This window comes from Macaca thibetana, chromosome 11, assembly GCF_024542745.1.
Source record: "Macaca thibetana thibetana isolate TM-01 chromosome 11, ASM2454274v1, whole genome shotgun sequence".
Lineage (NCBI taxonomy): Eukaryota > Metazoa > Chordata > Mammalia > Primates > Cercopithecidae > Macaca > Macaca thibetana.
In genome coordinates, this window is record NC_065588.1 from 40,696,553 (window position 1) to 40,719,092 (window position 22,540).

Below are 22,540 nucleotides of genomic sequence, written 5' to 3' on the forward strand. Positions count from 1 at the left end.
TTGTCAATTTTGGCTTTTGCTGCCGTTGCTTTTGGTGTTTTAGACATGAAGTCTTTGCCAATGCCTATGTCCTGAATGGTACTACCTAGGTTTTCCTCTAGGATTTTTATGGTATTAGGTCTAACATTTAAGTCTCTAATCCATCTTGAATTAATTTTCGTATAAGGAGTAAGGAAAGGATCCAGTTTCAGCTTTCTACTTATGGCTAGCCAATTTTCCCAGCACCATTTATTAACTAGGGAATCCTTTCTCCATTTCTTGTTTCTCTCAGGTTTGTCAAAGATCAGATGGCTGTAGATGTGTGGTATTATTTCTGAGGACTCTGTTCTGTTCCATTGGTCTATATCTCTGTTTTGGTACCAGTACCATGCTGTTTTGGTTACTGTAGCTTTGTAGTATAGTTTGAAGTCAGGTAGCGTGATGCCTCCAGCTTTGTTCTTTTGACTTAGGATTGTCTTGGAGATGCGGGCTCTTTTTTGGTTCCATATGAACTTTAAAGCAGTTTTTTCCAATTCCGTGAAGAAACTCATTGGTAGCTTGATGGGGATGGCATTGAATCTATAAATAACCTTGGGCAGTATGGCCATTTTCACGATATTGATTCTTCCTATCCATGAGCATGGTATGTTCTTCCATTTGTTTGTGTCCTCTTTGATTTCACTGAGCAGTGGTTTGTAGTTCTCCTTGAAGAGGTCCTTTACATCCCTTGTAAGTTGGATTCCTAGGTATTTTATTCTCTTTGAAGCAATTGTGAATGGAAGTTCATTCCTGATTTGGCTCTCTGTTTGTCTGTTACTGGTGTATAAGAATGCTTGTGATTTTTGCACATTAATTTTGTATCCTGAGACTTTGCTGAAATTGCTTATCAGCTTAAGGAGATTTTGGGCTGAGACAATGGGGTTTTCTAAATATACAATCATGTCATCTGCAAACAGGGACAATTTGACTTCTTCTTTTCCTAACTGAATACCCTTGATTTCTTTCTCTTGCCTAATTGCCCTAGCCAGAACTTCCAACACTATGTTGAATAGGAGTGGTGAGAGAGGGCATCCCTGTCTTGTGCCAGTTTTCAAAGGGAATTTTTCCAGTTTTTGCCCATTCAGTATGATATTGGCTGTGGGTTTGTCATAGATAGCTCTTATTATTTTGAGGTACGTTCCATCAATACCGAATTTATTGAGCGTTTTTAGCATGAAGGGCTGTTGAATTTTGTCAAAAGCCTTTTCTGCATCTATTGAGATAATCATGTGGTTCTTGTCTTTGGTTCTGTTTATATGCTGGATTATGTTTATTGATTTGCGAATGTTGAACCAGCCTTGCATCCCAGGGATGAAGCCCACTTGATCATGGTGGATAAGCTTTTTGATGTGTTGCTGAACCCGGTTTGCCAGTATTTTATTGAGGATTTTTGCATCGATGTTCATCAGGGATATTGGTCTAAAATTCTCTTTTTTTGTTGTGTCTCTGCCAGGCTTTGGTATCAGAATGATGTTGGCCTCATAAAATGAGTTAGGGAGGATTCCCTCTTTTTCTGTTGATTGGAATAGTTTCAGAAGGAATGGTACCAACTCCTCCTTGTACCTCTGGTAGAATTCAGCTGTGAATCCATCTGGTCCTGGACTTTTTTTGGTTGGTAGGCTATTAATTATTGCCTCAATTTCAGAGCCTGCTATTGGTCTATTCAGGGATTCAACTTCTTCCTGGTTTAGTCTTGGAAGAGTGTAAGTGTCCAGGAAATTATCCATTTCTTCTAGATTTTCCAGTTTATTTGCGTAGAGGTGTTTATAGTATTCTCTGATGGTAGTTTGTATTTCTGTGGGGTCGGTGGTGATATCCCCTTTATCATTTTTAATTGCGTAGATTTGATTCTTCTCTCTTTTCTTCTTTATTAGTCTGGCTAGTGGTCTGTCAATTTTGTTGATCTTTTCAAAAAACCAACTCCTAGATTCATTGATTTTTTGGAGAGTTTTTTGTGTCTCTATCTCCTTCAGTTCTGCTCTGATCTTAGTTATTTCTTGCCTTCTGCTAGCTTTCGAATGTGTTTGCTCTTGCTTCTCTAGCTCTTTTAATTGTGATGTTAGAGTGTCAATTTTAGATCTTTCCTGCTTTCTCTTGTGGGCATTTAGTGCTATAAATTTCCCTCTCCACACTGCTTTAAATGTGTCCCAGAGATTCTGGTATGTTGTATCTTTGTTCTCATTGGTTTCAAAGAACATCTTTATTTCTGCCTTCATTTCGTTATGTACCCAGTAGTCATTCAGGAGCAGGTTGTTCAGTTTCCATGTAGTTGAGCGGTTTTGATTGAGTTTCTTAGTCCTGAGTTCTAGTTTGATTGCACTGTGGTCTGAGAGACAGTTTGTTATAATTTCTGTTCTTGTACATTTGCTGAGGAGTGCTTTACTTCCAATTATGTGGTCAATTTTGGAGTAAGTACGATGTGGTGCTGAGAAGAATGTATATTCTGTTGATTTGGGGTGGAGAGTTCTGTAGATGTCTATTAGGTCTGCTTACTGCAGAGATGAGTTCAATTCCTGGATATCCTTGTTAACTTTCTGTCTCGTTGATCTGTCTAATGTTGACAGTGGAGTGTTGAAGTCTCCCATTATTATTGTATGGGAGTCTAAGTCTCTTTGTAAGTCTCTAAGGACTTGCTTTATGAATCTGGGTGCTCCTGTATTGGGTGCATATATATTTAGGATAGTTAGCTCTTCCTGTTGAATTGATCCCTTTACCATTATGTAATGGCCTTCTTTGTCTCTTTTGATCTTATTGGTTTAAAGTCTGTTTTATCAGAGACTAGTATAGCAACCCCCGCTTTTTTTTGTTCTCCATTTGCTTGGTAAATCTTCCTCCATCCCTTTATTTTGAGCCTATGTATGTCTCTGCGTGTGAGATGGGTCTCCTGAATACAGCAGACTGATGGGTCTTGACTCTTTATCCAGTTTGCCAGTCTGTGTCTTTTAATTGGAGCATTTAGTCCATTTACATTTAAGGTTAAGATTGTTATGTGTGAACTTGATCCTGCCATTATGATATTAACTGGTTATTTTGCTCGTTAGTTGATGCAGTTTCTTCCTAGCCTCGATGGTCTTTACATTTTGGCATGTTTTTGCAATGGCTGGTACCGGTTGTTCCTTTCCATGTTGAGTGCTTCCTTCAGGATCTCTTGTAAGGCAGGCCTAGTGGTGACAAAATCTCTAAGCATTTGCTTATCTGTAAAGGATTTTATTTCTCCTTCACTTATGAAACTTAGTTTGGCTGGATATGAAATTCTGGGTTTAAAATTCTTTTCTTTAAGAATGTTGAATATTGGCCCCCACTCTCTTCTGGCTTGTAGAGTTTCTGCCGAGAGATCTGCTGTTAGTCTGATGGGCTTCCCTTTGTGGGTAACCCGACCTTTCTCTCTGGCTGCTCTTAAGATTTTTTCCTTCATTTCAACTTTGGTGAATCTGGCAATTATGTGTCTTGGAGTTGCTCTTCTCGAGGAGTATCTTTGTGGCGTTCTCTGTATTTCCTGGATTTGAATGTTGGCCTGCCCTACTAGGTTGGGGAAGTTCTCCTGGATGATATCCTGAAGAGTGTTTTCCAACTTGGTTCCATTTTCCCCCTCACTTTCAGGCACCCCAATCAGACGTAGATTTGGTCTTTTTACATAATCCCATACTTCTTGCAGGCTTTGTTCATTTCTTTTTCTTCTTTTTTCTTTTGGTTTCTCTTCTCGCTTCATTTCATTCATTTGATCCTCAATCACTGATACTCTTTCTTCCAGTTGATCGAGTCGGTTACTGAAGCTTGTGCATTTGTCACGTATTTCTCGTGTCATGGTTTTCATCTCTTTCATTTCGTTTAGGACCTTCTCTGCATTAATTACTCTAGCCATCAATTCTTCCACTTTTTTTTCAAGATTTTTAGTTTCTTTGCGCTGGGTACGTAATTCCTCCTTTAGCTCTGAATAATTTGATGGACTGAAGCCTTCTTCTCTCATCTCGTCAAAGTCATTCTCCGTCCAGCTTTGATCCGTTGCTGGCGATGAGCTGCGCTCCTTTGCCGGGGGAGATGCGCTCTTATTTTTTGAATTTCCAGCTTTTCTGCCCTGCTTTTTCCCCATCTTTGTGGTTTTATCTGCCTCTGGTCTTTGATGATGGTGATGTACTGATGGGGTTTTGGTGTAGGTGTCCTTCCTGTTTGATAGTTTTCCTTCTAACAGTCAGGACCCTCAGCTGTAGGTCTGTTGGAGATTGCTTGAGGTCCACTCCAGACCCTGTTTGCCTGGGTATCAGCAGCAGAGGCTGCAGAAGATAGAATATTTCTGAACAGCGAGTGTACCTGTCTGATTCTTGCTTTGGAAGCTTCCTCTCAGGGGTGTACTCCACCCTGTGAGGTGTGGGGTGTCAGACTGCCCCTAGTGGGGGATGTCTCCCAGTTAGGCTGCTCAGGGGTCAGGGACCCACTTGAGCAGGGAGTCTGTCCCTTCTCAGATCTCAACCTCCGTGTTGGGAGATCCACTGCTCTCTTCAAAGCTGTCAGACAGAGTCGTTTGCGTCTGCAGAGTTTTCTGCTGCTTTTGTTGTTGTATAGTTGTGCCCTGTCCCCAGAGGTGGAGTCTACAGAGACAGGCAGGTTTCCTTGAGCTGCTGTGAGCTCCACCCAGTTCGAGCTTCCCAGCGGCTATGTTTACCTACTTAAGCCTCGGCAATGGCGGGCGCCCCTCCCCCAGCCTCGCTGCTGCCTTGCCGGTAGATCACAGACTGCTGTGCTAGCAATGAGGGAGGCTCCGTGGGTGTGGGACCCTCCCGGCCAGGCGTGGGATATGATCTCCTGGTGTGCCTGTTTGCTTAAAGCGCAGTATTGGGGTGGGAGTTACCCGATTTTCCAGGTGTTGTGTGTCTCAGTTCCCCTGGCTAGGAAAAGGGATTCCCTTCCCCCTTGCGCTTCCCAGGTGAGGCGATGCCTCGCCCTGCTTCAGCTCTCGCTGGTCGGGCTGCAGCAGCTGACCAGCACCGATCGTCCGGCACTCCCCAGTGAGATGAACCCAGTACCTCAGTTGAAAATGCAGAAATCACCGGTCTTCTGTGTTGCTCGCGCTGGGAGTTGGAGACTGGAGCTGTTCCTATTCCTGGATGCAATTTTTGCCTAGATCTAGGGTTGTGGGACTAACTAGGAAAGAACATAGGCAACATTTGGGCTACTGGAAATGTTCTGTTATATTAATTGTGCTGGTAGTTAAGTGGATGTACACATTGTCAAAACCCATCAAACCATATACACACTTAAAACATAGGCAAATTACAACTGAATAAAATTGATTAAAGTTTTTTATTTATACCAACCTGACATGAGCACACAGAGCACCTGTCGTTTTCCAAAACCCAAATCTGACCATTGTGCTTAACTTTTCCATCATGGATGCAGTCCCCTGTGCAGTTCTTTCCATGAGGACATCGACAATCATATCCGCCATCCAAATTGAAGCAAATGGTATCATTGGCACAGCTGTGCCTCCCGGTCCCACACTCATCAATATCTATAGACAAGAAAAAACGGCATGCAATGTGCTTAGAATATGTGCAGTTTCAAACAACTGCAATCAGGTCAGTTGTCTCCTGACATAAAGTATTCAACTGTAAATTAATTTTCATCTTACTGGCTTGCATTTGTGATTAAATGTTGACTAAAGCAATGTTAATGATCTGGGGATTTCACAGGAAAATATTATCATGTTTGATTTTTAAAATCGGGTAACCTTGGCTAGAATTTCAACTTTTATATCTATGTAAATACCATTAGGCTTTATGAAACATTTATATTTTTGAGAGTAAGAATATGACTCAATTTACCAAATAAAAACAGTTCAACAGTGGAAATTCTAAAAGTGCCTATGATACTTTAATGGGGATATCATCCCCAGTGTTAAACTGGTGATTACAGAAAAATCCCTTCTTAGTGGGAGATGAAATGTCATGAGATCCCTGCAGCATTTTATGCAATATCAAACCTTATTCTCGCAGCTGCACCTGCCCCCCTCCATGAAGCTCTTTCCATTGTTCTGCCTAGGTGATCTTCCCTTGCATTCCAGGTATTTTCATATGGTCCTTAGACTTTGACTCTCAACCACGGAAGGGCAAATAATCATCAGCAATTACCATCTCTCTCACAAAGAATCCACTACTTCTTAACTTTTCCATTTCAGATTATCATTTTGTCCCCTGCCTGACTCAGTTGGCAATTGCCCATACTTCACCTGACATCACCTATTTCATGGCCATTACAGCCTAAAGCATTTTCATACAGATGAAAAAGCAAACATATCGTGACCCACAGATCAGGTCCACAAGAGGAGATGGGATTCACTTTTATTTACCCCCGTAATTTAAAGGCCACAAGCCAAAATACATTTCAGAGACGTGGTATGAATGGCAATAAGCAGTTATTTACCATTTCATCAGTTTCCTCTGAGTAAAGGTCAAGAAAGAAAGAATTAAATCATGGCAGAAGTGGGTTAGAGACAAGATGGAATGTATAGCTTTTAACTAGGGCGCTGTATACTGATTCTCCTTGAAGATTTTAAAAATAAGGTTTAGGAAATATCTTTATCAAATGATTCGACTTCAACATTAACTGAAGACTTGGACTAGTTAAAATTTGGCAATTTTAAACTTCTTGTATACTTAAATTCTGCCACATATGTATTCCTGAAAGTAAGCCACAGGACATTTTTTTTCTGTTTGCCTTGATTTTTATTAGTTCCCATTTCAACAAAACTAATGAATTGGATCAATAGCTGAAAAAGTGATTATAGAGCTTTATTAAGCTTGATTTGTTAGGGATAATATTACTTATTATTGTAGACTATGATTAGAAAGAAAACTGTTAGCCTGGATGAGAATATATTTTTTAAAAATTAAGTACTATGGTTAATGTGTATTTTTTCAGATTAGAGAAAATTTTTCTCTTCGTAATAAAAATTAAATTTTATTAGCTAGTTTTATATTTGGTCAATTTGGAATGATATGGTACATCCGGTGAGTTGATACTTGTCTCCCATTAAATATTTCTAGAATTAAGAATTATAATTAGCCAGAAAAACATAAACAAACCATAGTTATTTGGTCTCTTTGACAACAAGCGCTACAGACATCCTTACTATATAGCTTTTTTACAGTCTACTATAAGAACATTATTCCATGAATGGCAATGGCTGAATTTTTGCAATCATTTTATTTTGCTTGACACTTTAAAATAAAAGCTGGGTTATCAGATAATACTTTTTTCCCCCTTATAGGCAGAAAGATTCCACAGGGTTGCTGCATGGGACAAAGAAGAGATGTCCAGGCACAAGATGAATATGTATACTTAAATAAAGCACATCTATAATAAAGAAATAGAGTAAAAAGTTGCTCATAACAATGGTTGGCATGTACTTGTTATACCTGGAAAAAATGTGTGGGCACATGCATCATAATGGACTAACTACAATCTCTTGCTATCCAAGGAGTTTGAGTAAGTTTGAACTCAGCTTGTTTTTTCTGCTTATTATCTACACTGACTCTGACAATGCAGAAACTTTTCCCAATTAACTGGTGGTAGAGAATTTCGGAACCCATTTTTACACATAGCTTGGTTATAACAAGATTCCCAAATTAACTATCCATACAAGGTGTGTATTCTACTTTGAAAAACCTATCACGGTATACCTATCATGGCATATACAAATTCCAACTTTAAAAATATAGATAACTCCTTTAGTGAGTGATTATTGAAGAAATAAGGTTGCTAAATCCATTTGTCAGTGTCAGTTTTCATGTAACTTGGTCTAGCAGAGCACTTGACGAAACTTTCTCCCTCTTCGTGATAAATTTTCCCTACTTGCTTCCTATCACACTGGTAGCTCTTCTGGATCTTTTTTGTCTATACATTCTCTAGGTATGGCGATTATACTATGATTAATATTTAGCCATGCAAAGAGTAGGTAAACAGTAGTCTAGAGTGCTTTTGAGGCAAGAGTGTGCTTAAAGGCCCAACGTCTAGAGCTATCAAGATGTGCTGGAGAAACAGAAGTGCTGGTAGACTGGAATGTTCAGTGAGAGAGCAGAGTAAATAGCATGTAGCTGAAGGCTACTCAGGGTCCAAGGAAAGGTCATGTTAAGAAAGTTGAACTTTTTCATAAAGCCAATAAAATGTCATTTTAGAGAAACGCAAAATAAAAAAAAATCACAATCTGATTTTCATTTTAGACAGGTTCCTTTGGGTTCATTTTGGAAAAGAGATTTGAATGGATTAGAACTTGGAGCCAGGAGACCAGTTAATAGACTGTTTCCATAGTCCAGGCAAAAGATGATCATACAATAAAAGCAGAGTCTCATAGTGGTTGGTATGTACCAGACTCTGATAACTTTTCATATAATGATTTATTTAATCTTCACAACCACTGTCGAAGATATAATTAAATTATGATTCTCTCTTTATAAATCAGGAAATTGAGACATAATACTGTTACATAACTTGCCCAAGGTGACACAGCCACACAGCCAGTAGGCCCAGATGGGAACTGAAGCAATCATGCTCTAAGCCTGTGCTCTGAAGTACCATGCCACACTGAGTTACAGCAGTGGGGACGCATAGAAAGAGACAACAGAGAGAATTAACACAACATAGTGATTTGTTGGCTTTCAAGATTAGAAAGAAAGAGAGATCAAGAATGATGTTTAGATCTCTAGCATGGAAAATATGGCTGATGCTATTTATGGAAAGAAGAGCAAGATTTTGCTGTGGAACAGAAGAGCGGGGAGAGATAAAGGCAGACGTGTTCAGTTTAGGACTGGCTGAATTGCACTTCCTCTGGGCTTCCAAGCAGAGCTGCTCAGTAAGTAGTTGGATATGTGTGTCTGGGGCTCAGAAAATAGAATTGGGCCAAAATGTGGATTTGATGCAGATTACTTTCATCATCTCCTTTCTCAAAAAGAGTCCTTCTACTCAGGTTCAAACTTTGTAGTACTTAGAGTATTTAGAGCTACTTCTTGTTTGCAGTCATTTTCCCTATCTCGACTTGGCAATAATCTCATCATACTTAGCAAAGTCCTAAAGCAAATACTAGGTACTCTGAGAAGCCTTCCTTGATACCAAAGAGCAAATAATTTCTCTTTGTTCCTTCACAGCATGACATTTATATTTCTTCTCAAAATCAAGTGCTTTTCTCAATCACAGTGTTGGGCTTGAACAGACTATTTAAAATACTATCATGTAAACTTCATTTTTTTGGTATCAAAAGTTCAAAAAACTTCACCAAACTTAAAGATTGTCCAGAAATTACAGCAATAATGGGAAATGTTGGCAGAAATATAAGATATTTATGCGAAAAAAGATACTGGACGGTGTCTCAGAGAGAGACAAGGTTTTAGGCACAGTGGAAATAGGGGATGGATAAGGAAAATGGGACTCTGGCATGTTACCTCAGGATGAAATGTCTAAATCTCTGAGATAAATGGATGAGCAAAACAGCAAACAATTTGTATGAATGCAGCTTATAAACATGTATGTTGTAGCTCACACAACTGTAACCTAAAAAGTAGTGACACAGTGAAGTTATTTATTCATGCCCTTCAAGTATGAGTCTTACACTTCAGAGTAACTGTAAAGCTACCACTGTAGCTTTGTCTACTTTCTTCCCCCCAGCAACAAAAAAATAGCACCTTCTCTGATATAATCATATTCTTAAAATGGAATCCTTCTAAATACTAATATTACAATTCTACAAATCACAGAAATTGCACTAAATGGAGAATGTTTAGAAGTTTTTTTCTAATCTTTTTATAAAAATATATCTATTCATCTGACAAAGGGCTAATATCCAGAATCTACAAAGAACTTAAACAGATTTATGAGAAAAAAACAACCCTATCAAAAAGTGGGCAAAGGATATGAACAGACACTTCTCAAAAGAAGACATTTATGCAGCCAACAGACACAGGAAAAAATGCTCATCATCACTGGCCATCAGAGAAAGGCAAATCAAAACCACAATGAGATACCATCTCACACCAGTTAGAATGACGATTATTAAAATGTCAGGAAACAACAGGTGCTGGAGAGCATGTGGAGAAATAGGAACACTTTTACACTGTTGGTGGGACTGTAAACTAGCTCAACTATTGTGGAAGACAGTGTGGCGATTCCTCAAGGATCTAGAACTAGATGTACCATTTGACCCAGCCATCCCATTCCCGGGTATATACCCAAAGGATTATAAATCATGCTGCTATAAAGACACATGCACACGTATGTTTATTGCGGCACTATTCACAATAGCAAAGACTTGGAACCAACCCAAATGTCCATCAGTGATAGACTGGATTAAGAAAATGTGGCACATATACACCATGGAATACTATGCAGCCATAAAAAAGGATGAGTTCATGTCCTTTGTAGGGACATGGATGAAGCTGGAAAACATTATTCTCAGCAAACTGTCACAAAGACAAAAAACTAAACTCCGCATGTTCTCACTCATAGGCGGGAACTGAACAGTGAAAACACTTGGACACAGGAAGGGGAACATCACACACCAAGGCTTGTCATGGAGTAGGGGTAGGGGGGTAGGGATAGCATTAGGAGATATACCTAATGTAAATGACGAGTTAATGGGTACAGCACACCAACATGGCACATGTATACATATGTAACAAGCCTGCACGTTGTGCACATGTACCCTAGAACTTAAAGTATAATAATAATAAAATACACACACACACACACACACACACACACATACATATATAAATAAATCAGATGTGTTCTTTTAAAAAAATTCTTCAGGCCGGGCACGCTGGTTCACGCCTGTAATCCCAGCACTTTGGGAGGCCGAGGCGGGCAGATCACGAGGTCAGGAGATCAAGACTATCCTGGCTAACACGTCAAAACCCCGCCTCCATTAAAAGTACAAAAAAATTTAGCCGGGCGTGGTGGCGGGCACCTGTAAACCCAGCTACTCGGCAGGCTGAGGCAGGAGAATGGCGTGAACCTGGGAGGCGGAGCTTGCAGTGAGCCGAGATCATACCACTGCACTCCAGCCTGGGCGACAGAGTGAGATTCTGTCTCATATTAAAAAAAAAAAAAAGAAAAAAAAAAAAAGAATCCTTCAGAGCATGTTGTCCTCTGACAGAATAGTAGGTTTTTCTGATAATCTTTATAATAATTTTATTGGTAGATAATGGTAGAATCATCTTTCCAGAATAGTGTTTTTGTTTTTGTTTTTTTAAAAAAGATTTTTCACTGCTCCTATGTTTGTGGGTTTCCTTGAAAGGCCTTTTCTATGAAGACAAATCCTCTACTTTGCTGTCTTCATATTTATAATGTGTTATTTTGATGTTTAGTTTAATTATCCTTGTTACTTCCTGGGCTGAACACTCATGAATGCATTAATTATGTTTTATCCTGATCATTATTATATATCTACTTTTAACTATATATATATATCTCCACTATCTGTCATACTAATATCTACATTCCAACATAGGTTATGTGCCTAATGCATTTCTAATGAAGAGATTAGCTGTCTATTATTTATCTCAATCTTTTCATTGGCCAAATAAATGTATCATCTACTATGTGTCAGACACTGTTCTAGGCATTGGAGATATGATAGCTGACAAGCAAACACAAACTATGACCTTTGAAGCTTACATTCTAAAGCAGATAATAAGAAAGTAAACACATAAATACATACTATAATTTCAGGTGAGTTTATAATTTCTATCAAAAAAAAGTGAAGCAGGGTAAGTGAATAGAGTGTCAGAGGTGGGAGACTATTTTAAATTAGTTGTCCAGGAGAAACCATTTGAGAAGAAATTTGAATTAAATGAAAGAAGAACCTTGCAAAGATCTAGGGGAAGGGCATTCCACATAAAGGGACAGTACATGCAAATAAATCTGTTTTGTATATTTTAGAAATGGCAAGAAAGCCAAGGATGCATATCATGTGAGCCCTTGTCAACCATGGTCAAGGTTTGCATATTGCTTTGAGAGGGGTGGAGAGGCTCCAGGAGTGTGAACAGAGGAGTAACATGATCTAACTTCAGTTTTAGAAGAATCACTCTGAATGTTATTTAAAAAAAAAAAAAAAAAAAGACTCTAGGGGAATTGGGCATGGAAGTAGGAAGACCAGTTTGGAGGCTGTTATAGTGGTTCAGGCAAAAGGTAGTAATGGCTTAGATTAAGACGTTAACAATCTAAGTGGTAAAGGGTGGTTAGACTGGGAATATATTTTGAAAGTTGAAACTGTGAAATTTGTTAATGTATGGAATGTGAGATATGAGGAAAAGAAGGAAGAAAACAATGACTCTAAGATGTTGTTCTGGACAACTATGTTAAAGGACCTGTAGGACTTAGAGAGTAAATTAAAAGTTCTGTTTTAGCCATATTAGGTCTGAGTTGTCTATTAGACATCCAGGTTGAGCTACCTAGTAGGCCACTAGATGTAGAATCTGTAGCCAAGGCAGAGGTCTGAATTTGGGATATATAGATGGCATTTTAAGCCATGAAACTGGTTGACTTAGGGATTGAGAATGGATAGAAAAGATTGACAAGGCCTGAGCCCTGGGGCATTTGAGAGAGTAAAAAAAAGGCCTGTAGGAGAAAGGAGAAAAACCAGGAGAGAGTGATGAACCTGAAGCCAAGTGAGGAAAATTATGTTTTGAGAGAAAAGAATGATCAACTGAGTTAAATGCCTGAGTAGTTGATCAAGGAGATAGTAATTGATCAGCTAATTTGGCAAAATGGAAATTGTTAGTAATCTTGAAAGAAAAGCATTGGCTAGAGCAGTGAGACTAAAGTGTTGCTGGAAGGAAGAAGGCAGAGATAACAAGTACTGAAAATTTTTTCAAGGAATTTTGTTCTAAAGGGGACAGAAAACTGGAAGATATGTCTGTAGAGTCAGGTGATGTCAAGGGAAGTTACATTTTGTTTGCTTTTGTTTTGTTTTCAAAGATGGCTGCTACTCTTGACTCTTTGAACACTGATAGGAATGATGCAGTAGAAAAAGACTTAATTATACGGAAGAGAAAGTTAATAATATATGGGCAGAATCCTTAAATAGGTGAGAGAGGATGAGATGCAAGATACAATGATGAGTTTCATATTTGATAGGAGTGGGGCCACTTCCTCCAATAAAAGAGGAGGGAGAAAAAGCAGCAGGTATATAGAAATAAATGAGCAGATATATAGAAATAAATAAATAAGCGAGTATGGGTTGTGGTGGAAAGTGAGGCAGATCGCTTTTGACTACTTCTGTGTTCTCAGTTAAGTAGACAGGCCACTGACAGAGAATAAAGAGAAAGGAAGCAGTATCCAAAGTCTGAGGAGACTTAAGAAGTTGTGAAATGGCTGTTAATTGGAAAGTTGGAAGGGAATGTAACTAAGGAAATGAAGTAGGAATGCTGGACAGTGCTGATGGCCCTTACAGTAGGTAGCTTCTGACATGGCCCCAGTGATCCTCACCACTTAGTATTCAAGCCCTTGTGTAATCCCCTTCCTTAAATGTGGGATGGACTTACTGACTTGATGCTAACAAATATAAAGTGTGAGAAGTGATGGAATGTCACATCTGACATGAGGTTGTAAAAAGACTATGGCTCCCATATTGGGCATCTGCTCTTGGATTGTTTGCTTTAGGGAAAGCAAGCTCCTACGCCTTGAGGAGTGGCCCATGTATTAAGGAGATGAGATCTGCCAATAGCCACATGAATGTCCTTGGAAATAGATTCCCATTCCCCCCACTACCACCACAGACAAGCCTTCAATATAAGAAGACCACAATCCTGGCCAAGAACTTGACTGCAATGTCATTAAGGCCCTGAATCAGAGCCACCCAGCTAAGCTGTGCACAAATCCCTGACCCACAGCAAGTGTGAGACAATGTTTGCCGTTTTCAGCTGCTAAGTTTTAAGAGTAATTTGTTAGGCATCAATAGATAACTAATACAATCCACTAGAGATTTGTGATCACAAATTTGAAAGACAGTGAGCTCAGTTACAAATTTAATGTAAGACAGTCAACAGAGGTATGTGTGTTTTTCTACTCACATTCAGATGCACAGAAAAAAGTGTGCAAGTATACTAACCCAAATTAAACATAGGTAACCCCTAGAGGATGAGTGGAAAAGATGGGGAAAGGGGGGAGGTGAAATGAAGATGCATATTCAGCTTTAATCCATATACAAGCTTCTGTATGATTTGCATTATTTATAATCAGCTTATATTCATTCTTTATGTGCATAATTTTTTAAAAAGATGATCTCAATTAAATTCTATAAAATACAAAGAAACTAGCTTATCAGGGAAGAACAAAATTCCACTGTCTGATATGTCTTGAAACTATAATCTGTGGTTCCTGGCATTCTCTCCAGGGCTGGAAATGTTCACTCTGGAACATTCACCAGTGCAAGATAAAGCCCTCAGACCATATTTAAGTGGTAACATGCAAATGCCAGGTTTTAGCCCCTGGTAAGGCAGCAGCATTCCCATTCCTAGGTGGAAATCCTGATGAATACTCTGTTCAAGCTCCAGAGCTTGTCTGCTGCTGGCAAAACAGGCTAGAAGCCTTGGCATCCATCACCCAAGCCTGTTTCACTTGTTTCTTTGTGAAAATCCTTTGAGGCACAAGGATAAAAAACATCTTATCATTTAGGTGTCAAGTATCTTTAGGTTAGATTGTCAAAAGCTTTCATTGACTGTGTCATCTTAACCCCATTATCCTCTCAGGCTCTATGAAGGTGTAAATACAAATGGAGAAAATAATGAGTTCTCAAGTTGTGTTTTGTTTTTCATTCCTATGCCAAGACTTCTGATGACAAATCCTTTCAGTGCATGTAGTTTCCCTGGCAATTATTCACTGGGCTCTGCTTGCTCTGTCTGCCTGTTTTCTAAAAATCATGCCCCTTCAATAGAGGCTATAGAGGAGCAGATTTGTCAATCCGTTCAAAATAATTCAAAATTAATGGTAACTAATTGAATATAATCTGATTGAATTTTCTACTCCTCTTAGATTGAAAACTTAATGGAAGCAGGGACCATATCTTATGTATCCAACGTTCAACACTCACTAAACATCTCTTACTTTGCCAGGCAAATGTCATGTTAGAAATAGCCCTGAGTAGCATGTATTGTGTATGTCATCCTTGACCACACCATCATTGCATTTCCTCTATTCCCATTTTTCCTCTATCTTGCTTTTTCTCATGTATTTTTTGCTACATGTTTTTGGATCAGATGTATGCATGCTTTCCTTTAAAAAATTTACGTGATACTACATGTTTTTTCATTCTAAAAACACCATTTAACAGTTGCAAGAATCCACAGAAAACTGGGTTAGTGTCACAAACTTTAATTATCTAAAAATAACAATAATTACCATAATTAGCAAGAAAAAGTTAGATTTTAACATATTTCCAATCACTGTTGTATAAACATATAGTAAAAACACTAATAACACTGGATCAATGTATTCTATTTATAGCTTACGATATATTCCTCAAGTTCAAGAGAAGTTCTTAAATTCTAGGTCTTCTCTTTGTACTGACCTTCACATGATTCTCCACTTGGTGAAAACATCCCATTGTCATGGTAGCCATCTCTGCACTCACAGTGGTACCATCCAGGCAGGTTAATGCAATTAGCACGACTGTCACATTGAACAAAACCGTCAGAGCATTCATCAATGTCTGGCAAAAAAAGAGGGATTTTATAAAATTATTTATTTTCTTTTAAAGAAACAAGAATATTCTGCTACAAGGCTACTAACATTTTTAATGCCAGCAAATCCTTGAAACTAGGAATACATAAAATTAAGAAAGTCCACTTGTTTGTTAAAAGCTATACAGAAAGAATGTGGTGTTATTAGTAACAGGAGAAACATCTAGAAGGCTTCTTTGATGCAAAAGGCATTCCACTGTAGAAAATGGAAAGAATCCATATGTGATGGTCATTAGTGCTGCTCACCAAATATTTTAGCTCTTCTAGACACAAGCTAGGATTATGATTCTCCGGGCCCTTCCAGTTAGGTATGGCCATGTGATAGGTGAAGTGTCTCTTAAGCCAGCTCAGGAGTGATAAGTGTCATCTCTATGCAGAGCCTTTAATATGCAGTGTGTGATTCACATATACCCTTTCCCTATCACAATGAATAGCCTTTTCCAGATGCTCTAAAGACCTACCTGAGTTCCTGTGGGAGACAATCTGGTGCACCTTCCTTACTTACCTGGGATGGACTTATGGCATGAGAAAGAAATCAACCTTAGTTGACACTCCAATATAAATGACAATAGCATTCATGAATCAACATGCTTCACATATTCAAGTATACATATTATTTATGTCACTTTCTACTGTGTTTCACACACACCACTTCATTCAACCCTCAAAAAAATCCTGCCATGTAGATAGTACATTGAACATGTGGAAAAAAAAAAGATGGAGGCAGAGGGAAATTACGGGATTTAACCAAAGTCACCTGACAGTTCACAGTGCCTGACATTCAGGTGTGTGCTCCTTTATAGATGTAGATCATGCTGGATCTACTATACAAAGAGAGCTATGGATCTTGAGTCTCAGATACTTCCTCCAGAGGCTTATTACTATTCCCAAATGTTGAAAGCCCTTGATTATTCTTGTCTGGTCTACTGAATCGTGAGAACTTCCAACACCATTCAAGTACCTTCCTTTGCTCACAGGAGGAAAAGTAATCCCTGAAGTTGCCTTACAAAGTGTGTCCTCATTAGCTCCTGGTTTTCAGGATCTTTCGGCTTAACTTAGACTCTGCTATATGATCCAATGGTGCTGACCCATTGTGGCTGCCAAAAATATCCACATGTCTCCCACTCCCATCTTGATAGCCGTATGCCATAGCTGAAGGCTCCAACCGGCCAAGGCAGGATGGTTCTTTCCTATATGCTTCTGACACCTGAATCATATTTCCTGCTTCTGTGACCAGGCACGATGACATCCTTCAAGTTGAAGGTAAGACAAGATGCTTTTTAGAGACCTTTCCCCTCCAGACAGACTACTTAAGTTGACAGAATCTACTTCCTTCTTATTTCAGTCTCATTTCCCTCCAAATTCCTGGAAGCATATATTCCTTTCATTTTCTTATAAAATGTCCTCTTTTCAGAAGTTCAATGTTGAAAGAGATAAATTAATGAATAAATGTATACAGAAGTAAAAAAAAGTCAGATAAATGAGCCACACTCGTTTATTTCTTGATAGGTCAAGTGTCCCTTCAGCAAAATAGTATGCAAACCATCCTCTTAGCTTATTAGGTAATGGGCCAAAAAATAAATATTTTATATAGCTGTAATAGTTCAGCAATATTTCTGAATTATGAATGATTCTACCTCTGTGGTGCCTCTTCTTTAGATATCAGTTACTATTGACAGTCATTCTTAACTGTCAAAATAATTGCGACTGATCAAATCAGCTAACCATTGACTTCCTGACACATAACTGATGTGGACTGCATTCATTTATTGAGGCCTCATAGGTTTTGTGAAATAGTCTATTTGTACTTCAGGGGCCTCCCTAACTGATGAACCTCTGATTTTAAATAGGTCCAGAATATTTTGCTCATTTTAGCTTTATATGGTCTTTTCTTCTAACCCAAATGATGTAGAAAATTGATTATGTCATTTCTTAAGTGCATGGACAAAAGAAAACAGGTTGGAATTTAAGCTTTAGAAGTGAGTTTTATTGGAAGAAAGCCATACAGGGGATGGTTAAGAGTCATTCGTTTTGGAAGAATTTGGTCACTAGGGCTGGTAATTTGGAAGTAACTCTTGATGGAACTGAGCTTTCTCCACTGAAGCAACTTTCCCATCTATATTTAGCTTTCAGTTTAGTCCTTTCTTCCTTGACATAGTCGTCAGGTTATCTCAGTTTCTATGGTATAGATATATATTTCGATTGTTACTTCTCACTTCATTTCTCTCTTGTCACTCCTTTACCAGGCCCACTCCTATACTGCTTCATACTCATTTCTCCTTAATTACATTACGGTAAACTTTCTTGATCTATAAATATACTCCATAAAGTTTAATAGAAATGCTATGTGTTATATTAATTAGTGTTTTGAAGACTGGGAATACAAGCATGTGCCTGCCCATAATGTATTTTCGTATAAACTTTGGGCATTATTATTATTTAATTATTACTGTGTGATAGGATTATAGAGGGTGAATAGGTAAATATGGCTGTTCCTCCACTTTTGATGTGGTTACCTTCCAATAAACCTATTGTAAGTCAAAAAGTCATAAGTTGAAATTGTATTTAATACTCCAAGCAACCTATCATAAATTAAAAAACTCATAAGTTAAACTATTTTAGGTCAGGGACCATCTGTATAAGTTTCATGCATTAATTTACATATTCAATATTTATTGAATGCATTTTATATGCCAAGAACTAAGTACTGGGGAAATAAGGATAAACAACACTGACGCGATTTCTGCCCTCAGTTAGTTAATCATCTATTTAAATTGTGCTTTATTGTAATAAAATTAAATTTATGAAAATCTGAATTTACAATCATACGGAACAGTATTTCCAAACATGCAACTTATCTGCCACCAGTGACACGGTATGTAGGTGATAATGGGTAGATATTTTATTTTAATGGCTACATATTTATTTTTCTGAATTAGTTTCATTTGTAGCAAGTGAGACTTAGAGTAATAAAACTATTTAAAATTTTAAAATGAGAAGAATTACAGAAACAATATTAAGTAAATATTGGTATAAATGGTCTACGAATATGAGAAAAACAATGAAGTTTTGAAAACAGCAATATACAATATAGGGTAATTATTCATCTTTCAAAAGGATTTGCTGAGTAATTCCTTGTGAAATGCAATGCCTTAATTCGTCTAAAATACGTCTGAATTTATAAAAGACACTCATGTCATAGATCAAGATTATATGCTTGCTATCATTTAGAATAGGGAAAAACTAGCCAGATAATATAAACAACCTCATTTTACACTTTTATGTTCCTGCTAATTTTGATTTGTTTATGCAAATTTTTCTACTTTGGTTAGTCAGTAGACAATGAAAATGTGCTTGAATTGACAGAGTATACAATTCCCACTAGAAGGCATGTTTTTTTGGCTCATGACTCTAATTAAAGCCAAAGATCTAATAAAACAAACAGTCTCATCTGTAAGTGATTTGATGGTATGCATATCCTTATTCACTCAGTAAATACCTAGTAAATAAAGAATTGAAATCTGATCCACAGTTTATGAATTAAGTATATTTTCTCTATATACAAATGAGGACATTAACTAGAATTACAACATAAATGCATACATATTTTCAAGTATGCTCATATTGTGCTTCATATATTTTCTAACAACAAAAGGCAGTAAAAAAAAGTTCAGATAATTTATTTATTGGGTACTTTCATTAGGTTAGTTAAAACCTAACTTCATATTCTCTAACTGAGTCAGATACACAGTAAATAGCAGACCCGGGGAAAAAATGATATTGTTTTAATCAGTATAAGAACTTCAAAATTTGAATGCATTATTTTCCAAACTAAATAAAAGTATTCAAAAAACTAGTATAGGCTGTATAAGCTTATATGACTTAGTCTTAATCATAAGGACCTTAACTTTTTACTCTGTACGTACATTATATAAAAAACTAAGAGTAAATTTCATGAATTTTATAATTTTATTACATATTCTGTCTTAGAAAGGAACTAGTTCCTTAGAACATTTTCAGTAACCACATTTAGAACAGTCAGCTAGCAATAGTATTAAAATGCTGTCCAAAAGCACAGAGAATCTAAAATCCAAAAGATGTTTAGCCATCCAACAACAGTCATGAATATCAGTCCTACTCTGGGGATCAGTATCAACTTAGATAATAAAAATGAAAGGCACTGCTGAGTGTAGATTTCCTAGAAAGCACACATGTTTTGAGGCAATCATTAAAAACAAATCAACAGACAAACAAAACATAACAAAACAAAAACCAAAAAAGAAAAAAAAAGAAAGGAAAATGTATGAATAGAAAAACAACAACAACAAAAAAAAAACAAGCTCATATACATCAGTGTCTTGTTTTCTTTGTCCCCCTCAGGTATTGCACAAGACTGGTTGTTTTGTACAATGCCACAAATCACTGGCTTCAGAGGCAATCAACTGAAAATGGCTTTTGCCAGCAGCATTTAAAGGGTTATTTTAGAAAATGACAAATTATTTCCTTATAAAATTAACTGCAGTTGTAGAATGAGACACTTGAGTGATAAACACCCTCTTTCTCATGCATAGTAATAGTTATTTCTACTATAAAATAACTAAGAACAATAAAAAATGTGCAAATGTCCAGAACAATCCATACCTAAAATAGACCCTAATTATTACTTTAACACTCTCAAGAAAACTGATTAGTTTCTGCTCTTATACTGGATAAAAAAAGAAAGGAAATCCAGCTCTTTTTTAAGATGAGTGAACTGTTTTTAATGACAGTCACATAGAGTACTCTCTTTCATACTATTTTATCATTAATAAAAATATGACATTTCTCATTTAAAAATAGGCAAGTGTTCTATTTATATCATCATCACATGCACTGGTAGTTAAATTATATTGATAAACAGTAGGCAATTAAAGATCCCCAAAACAATGAACTCCTGATTACCCACATGTGGGTTATTTGCTGTCTAGATTATCTGAAACATTTTTTTGAATCACAAGGTCATTTCCATCTGTCTCTTGTTGAGCTTCTGGGAAGTCTGCTTTCAACATTTAGGCATGAATGCTCAAATAATGCAAACTCATTATATTACTTTAAAGGACTGTGCAAGATTTGGGTATAAAATATAAAATATGGTCTAAAATTTCATATAAGAAGACTGATTTTCTCATGAATTTTTTGAAAATACAACATGGTAACATATGTAAATAAAAATGGAAAACCACAAAATCCTCTGCACAAGTTACACCCAACATTGCATATTTAGAGAAAATTATATTCATTACTTTATAGTTCATAATTAGGAAGTTAATGACTGGTATTAAAAATGCACAGATATAATCTCTTCATCATATTGTTTAATCATTACAAGAGCCATATGAAATATTCCTATCCTTATGTCATAGACAAGAAGGTGGTGACAGCAAACAGAACAGAACCCTTTCAACTCCAAGCCCAGTTCTTTTTTCCCTTATGGTAGGCTGCCTTTCAAGACCAACACTTCGCCAAACAGAATCAGCCTATGCTTTGGAATATCACAGTGTATATCTTAAAGTCAATGAATTGCAGCTCGTTGGCTCTTTGAACTAGGAATAATACTTTCTTCATAGTTTGCTGTTAACATACGAGGCCTCATAGGAGAAGCAGTAACTGGCTCGTAAGAGGTATCTAATATGTGCAAATTCCATGCCCATCTCCAAAATAATCCTTCAGAGTTTACAAAGCATGTTCACATTCATCATTCGATTACTTGAAAAGAAACAGAGGAAAATACAATTTCATAGGATGGATTTAGTTGAAAGAATGTCTTTTCTTCTGTGAACAATCAAGAGTCACTGAAGGGTTATTCACAGGAGAGTGATGTGGAAGCTGCACCTTGGGAAGAACAGGGCAGCAGTTATGTGTCAAGCCAGTGGGACTGGGAAGACTCGAGGCCATCTCACCAGCTTATGAGACTACATTTCATAAAGAAAAAGGTTATAAACATTTCAAGTAGAGAATAAGTGGAAACAAGGATAAAGAAGCATGTTTTCTTCAATGCTTATCTTTGGTCAGTGTACAACTCCCTCTCATGTGCCCTGTGTTGATGTCAGGTTGACCAAGTTCACATTCCATATGTCTGGGGGATATACCGGAAAAGGAAAGAAAATTGAGACAATCTGACTTTTCTTTTGGTTACTAGAGTCTTAGTATTTTATTATTTCTTTCTTCTTCACAGAGTCTCTCCATATGTTTTCCCTGTTGACTAAAATGTTCTTTTTCTCATCCTCTCACCTGAGTTAGTTAACTACTTCTCATCTATCTGTCCCATACTAACATTAATGTCCCTTGGGGAAGCTTTCCTTGACTCCGGAGACTATATTAGATCTCCTATTACTTAATGATTAGTCTATTTTCCCCCATATTTTCCTTGTATTTTATATCCTTGTAATAGCATCTATATGCTTTTTCTTTTTGCCTAAACTTGCACAAATATTACACTGATAATACAATTTCAATTCTGGAGAAGTTCCTACCTATGTTTTTCTCCCATGTTCAAAAGCATTTTTCATTTGGGCTTTTTGTTCTTCCAAATAAATTTCAGATTTATTAGTTGGTGAACTTCTCAGCAACAAAACAAAACAAAACAAAACAAAAAAACACAAGAAATGGGGGAGGGGAAAGCCTGCATTGATTCTATATATTGACTTTGGGAGAATTGAAATCTTTATATTATTGTATCTTTTAATCAATACATATGATATATTTCCTATTTCTGTAATATTTTACAGATTTCTGAATGTATGTATTGTGTATATATT

At 37.2% G+C, this 22,540-nt stretch overlaps 1 protein-coding gene across 2 annotated transcripts in view; it reads right to left on the bottom strand.

Moving 5' to 3' along the window:
* NELL2 (neural EGFL like 2) overlaps positions 1 to 22,540 on the bottom strand; it is a 428,865-nt gene that overhangs the window by 16,517 nt on the left and 389,808 nt on the right. For both annotated transcript variants that reach the window (XM_050749376.1, XM_050749375.1), the window contains exons 17-18: positions 15,572 to 15,712; positions 5,331 to 5,524 (exon numbers count right to left, since the gene is read on the bottom strand). In XM_050749376.1, coding sequence (XP_050605333.1) covers positions 5,331 to 5,524; positions 15,572 to 15,712 — 335 coding nt within the window. The remainder of the gene's footprint in view (positions 1 to 5,330; positions 5,525 to 15,571; positions 15,713 to 22,540) is intronic.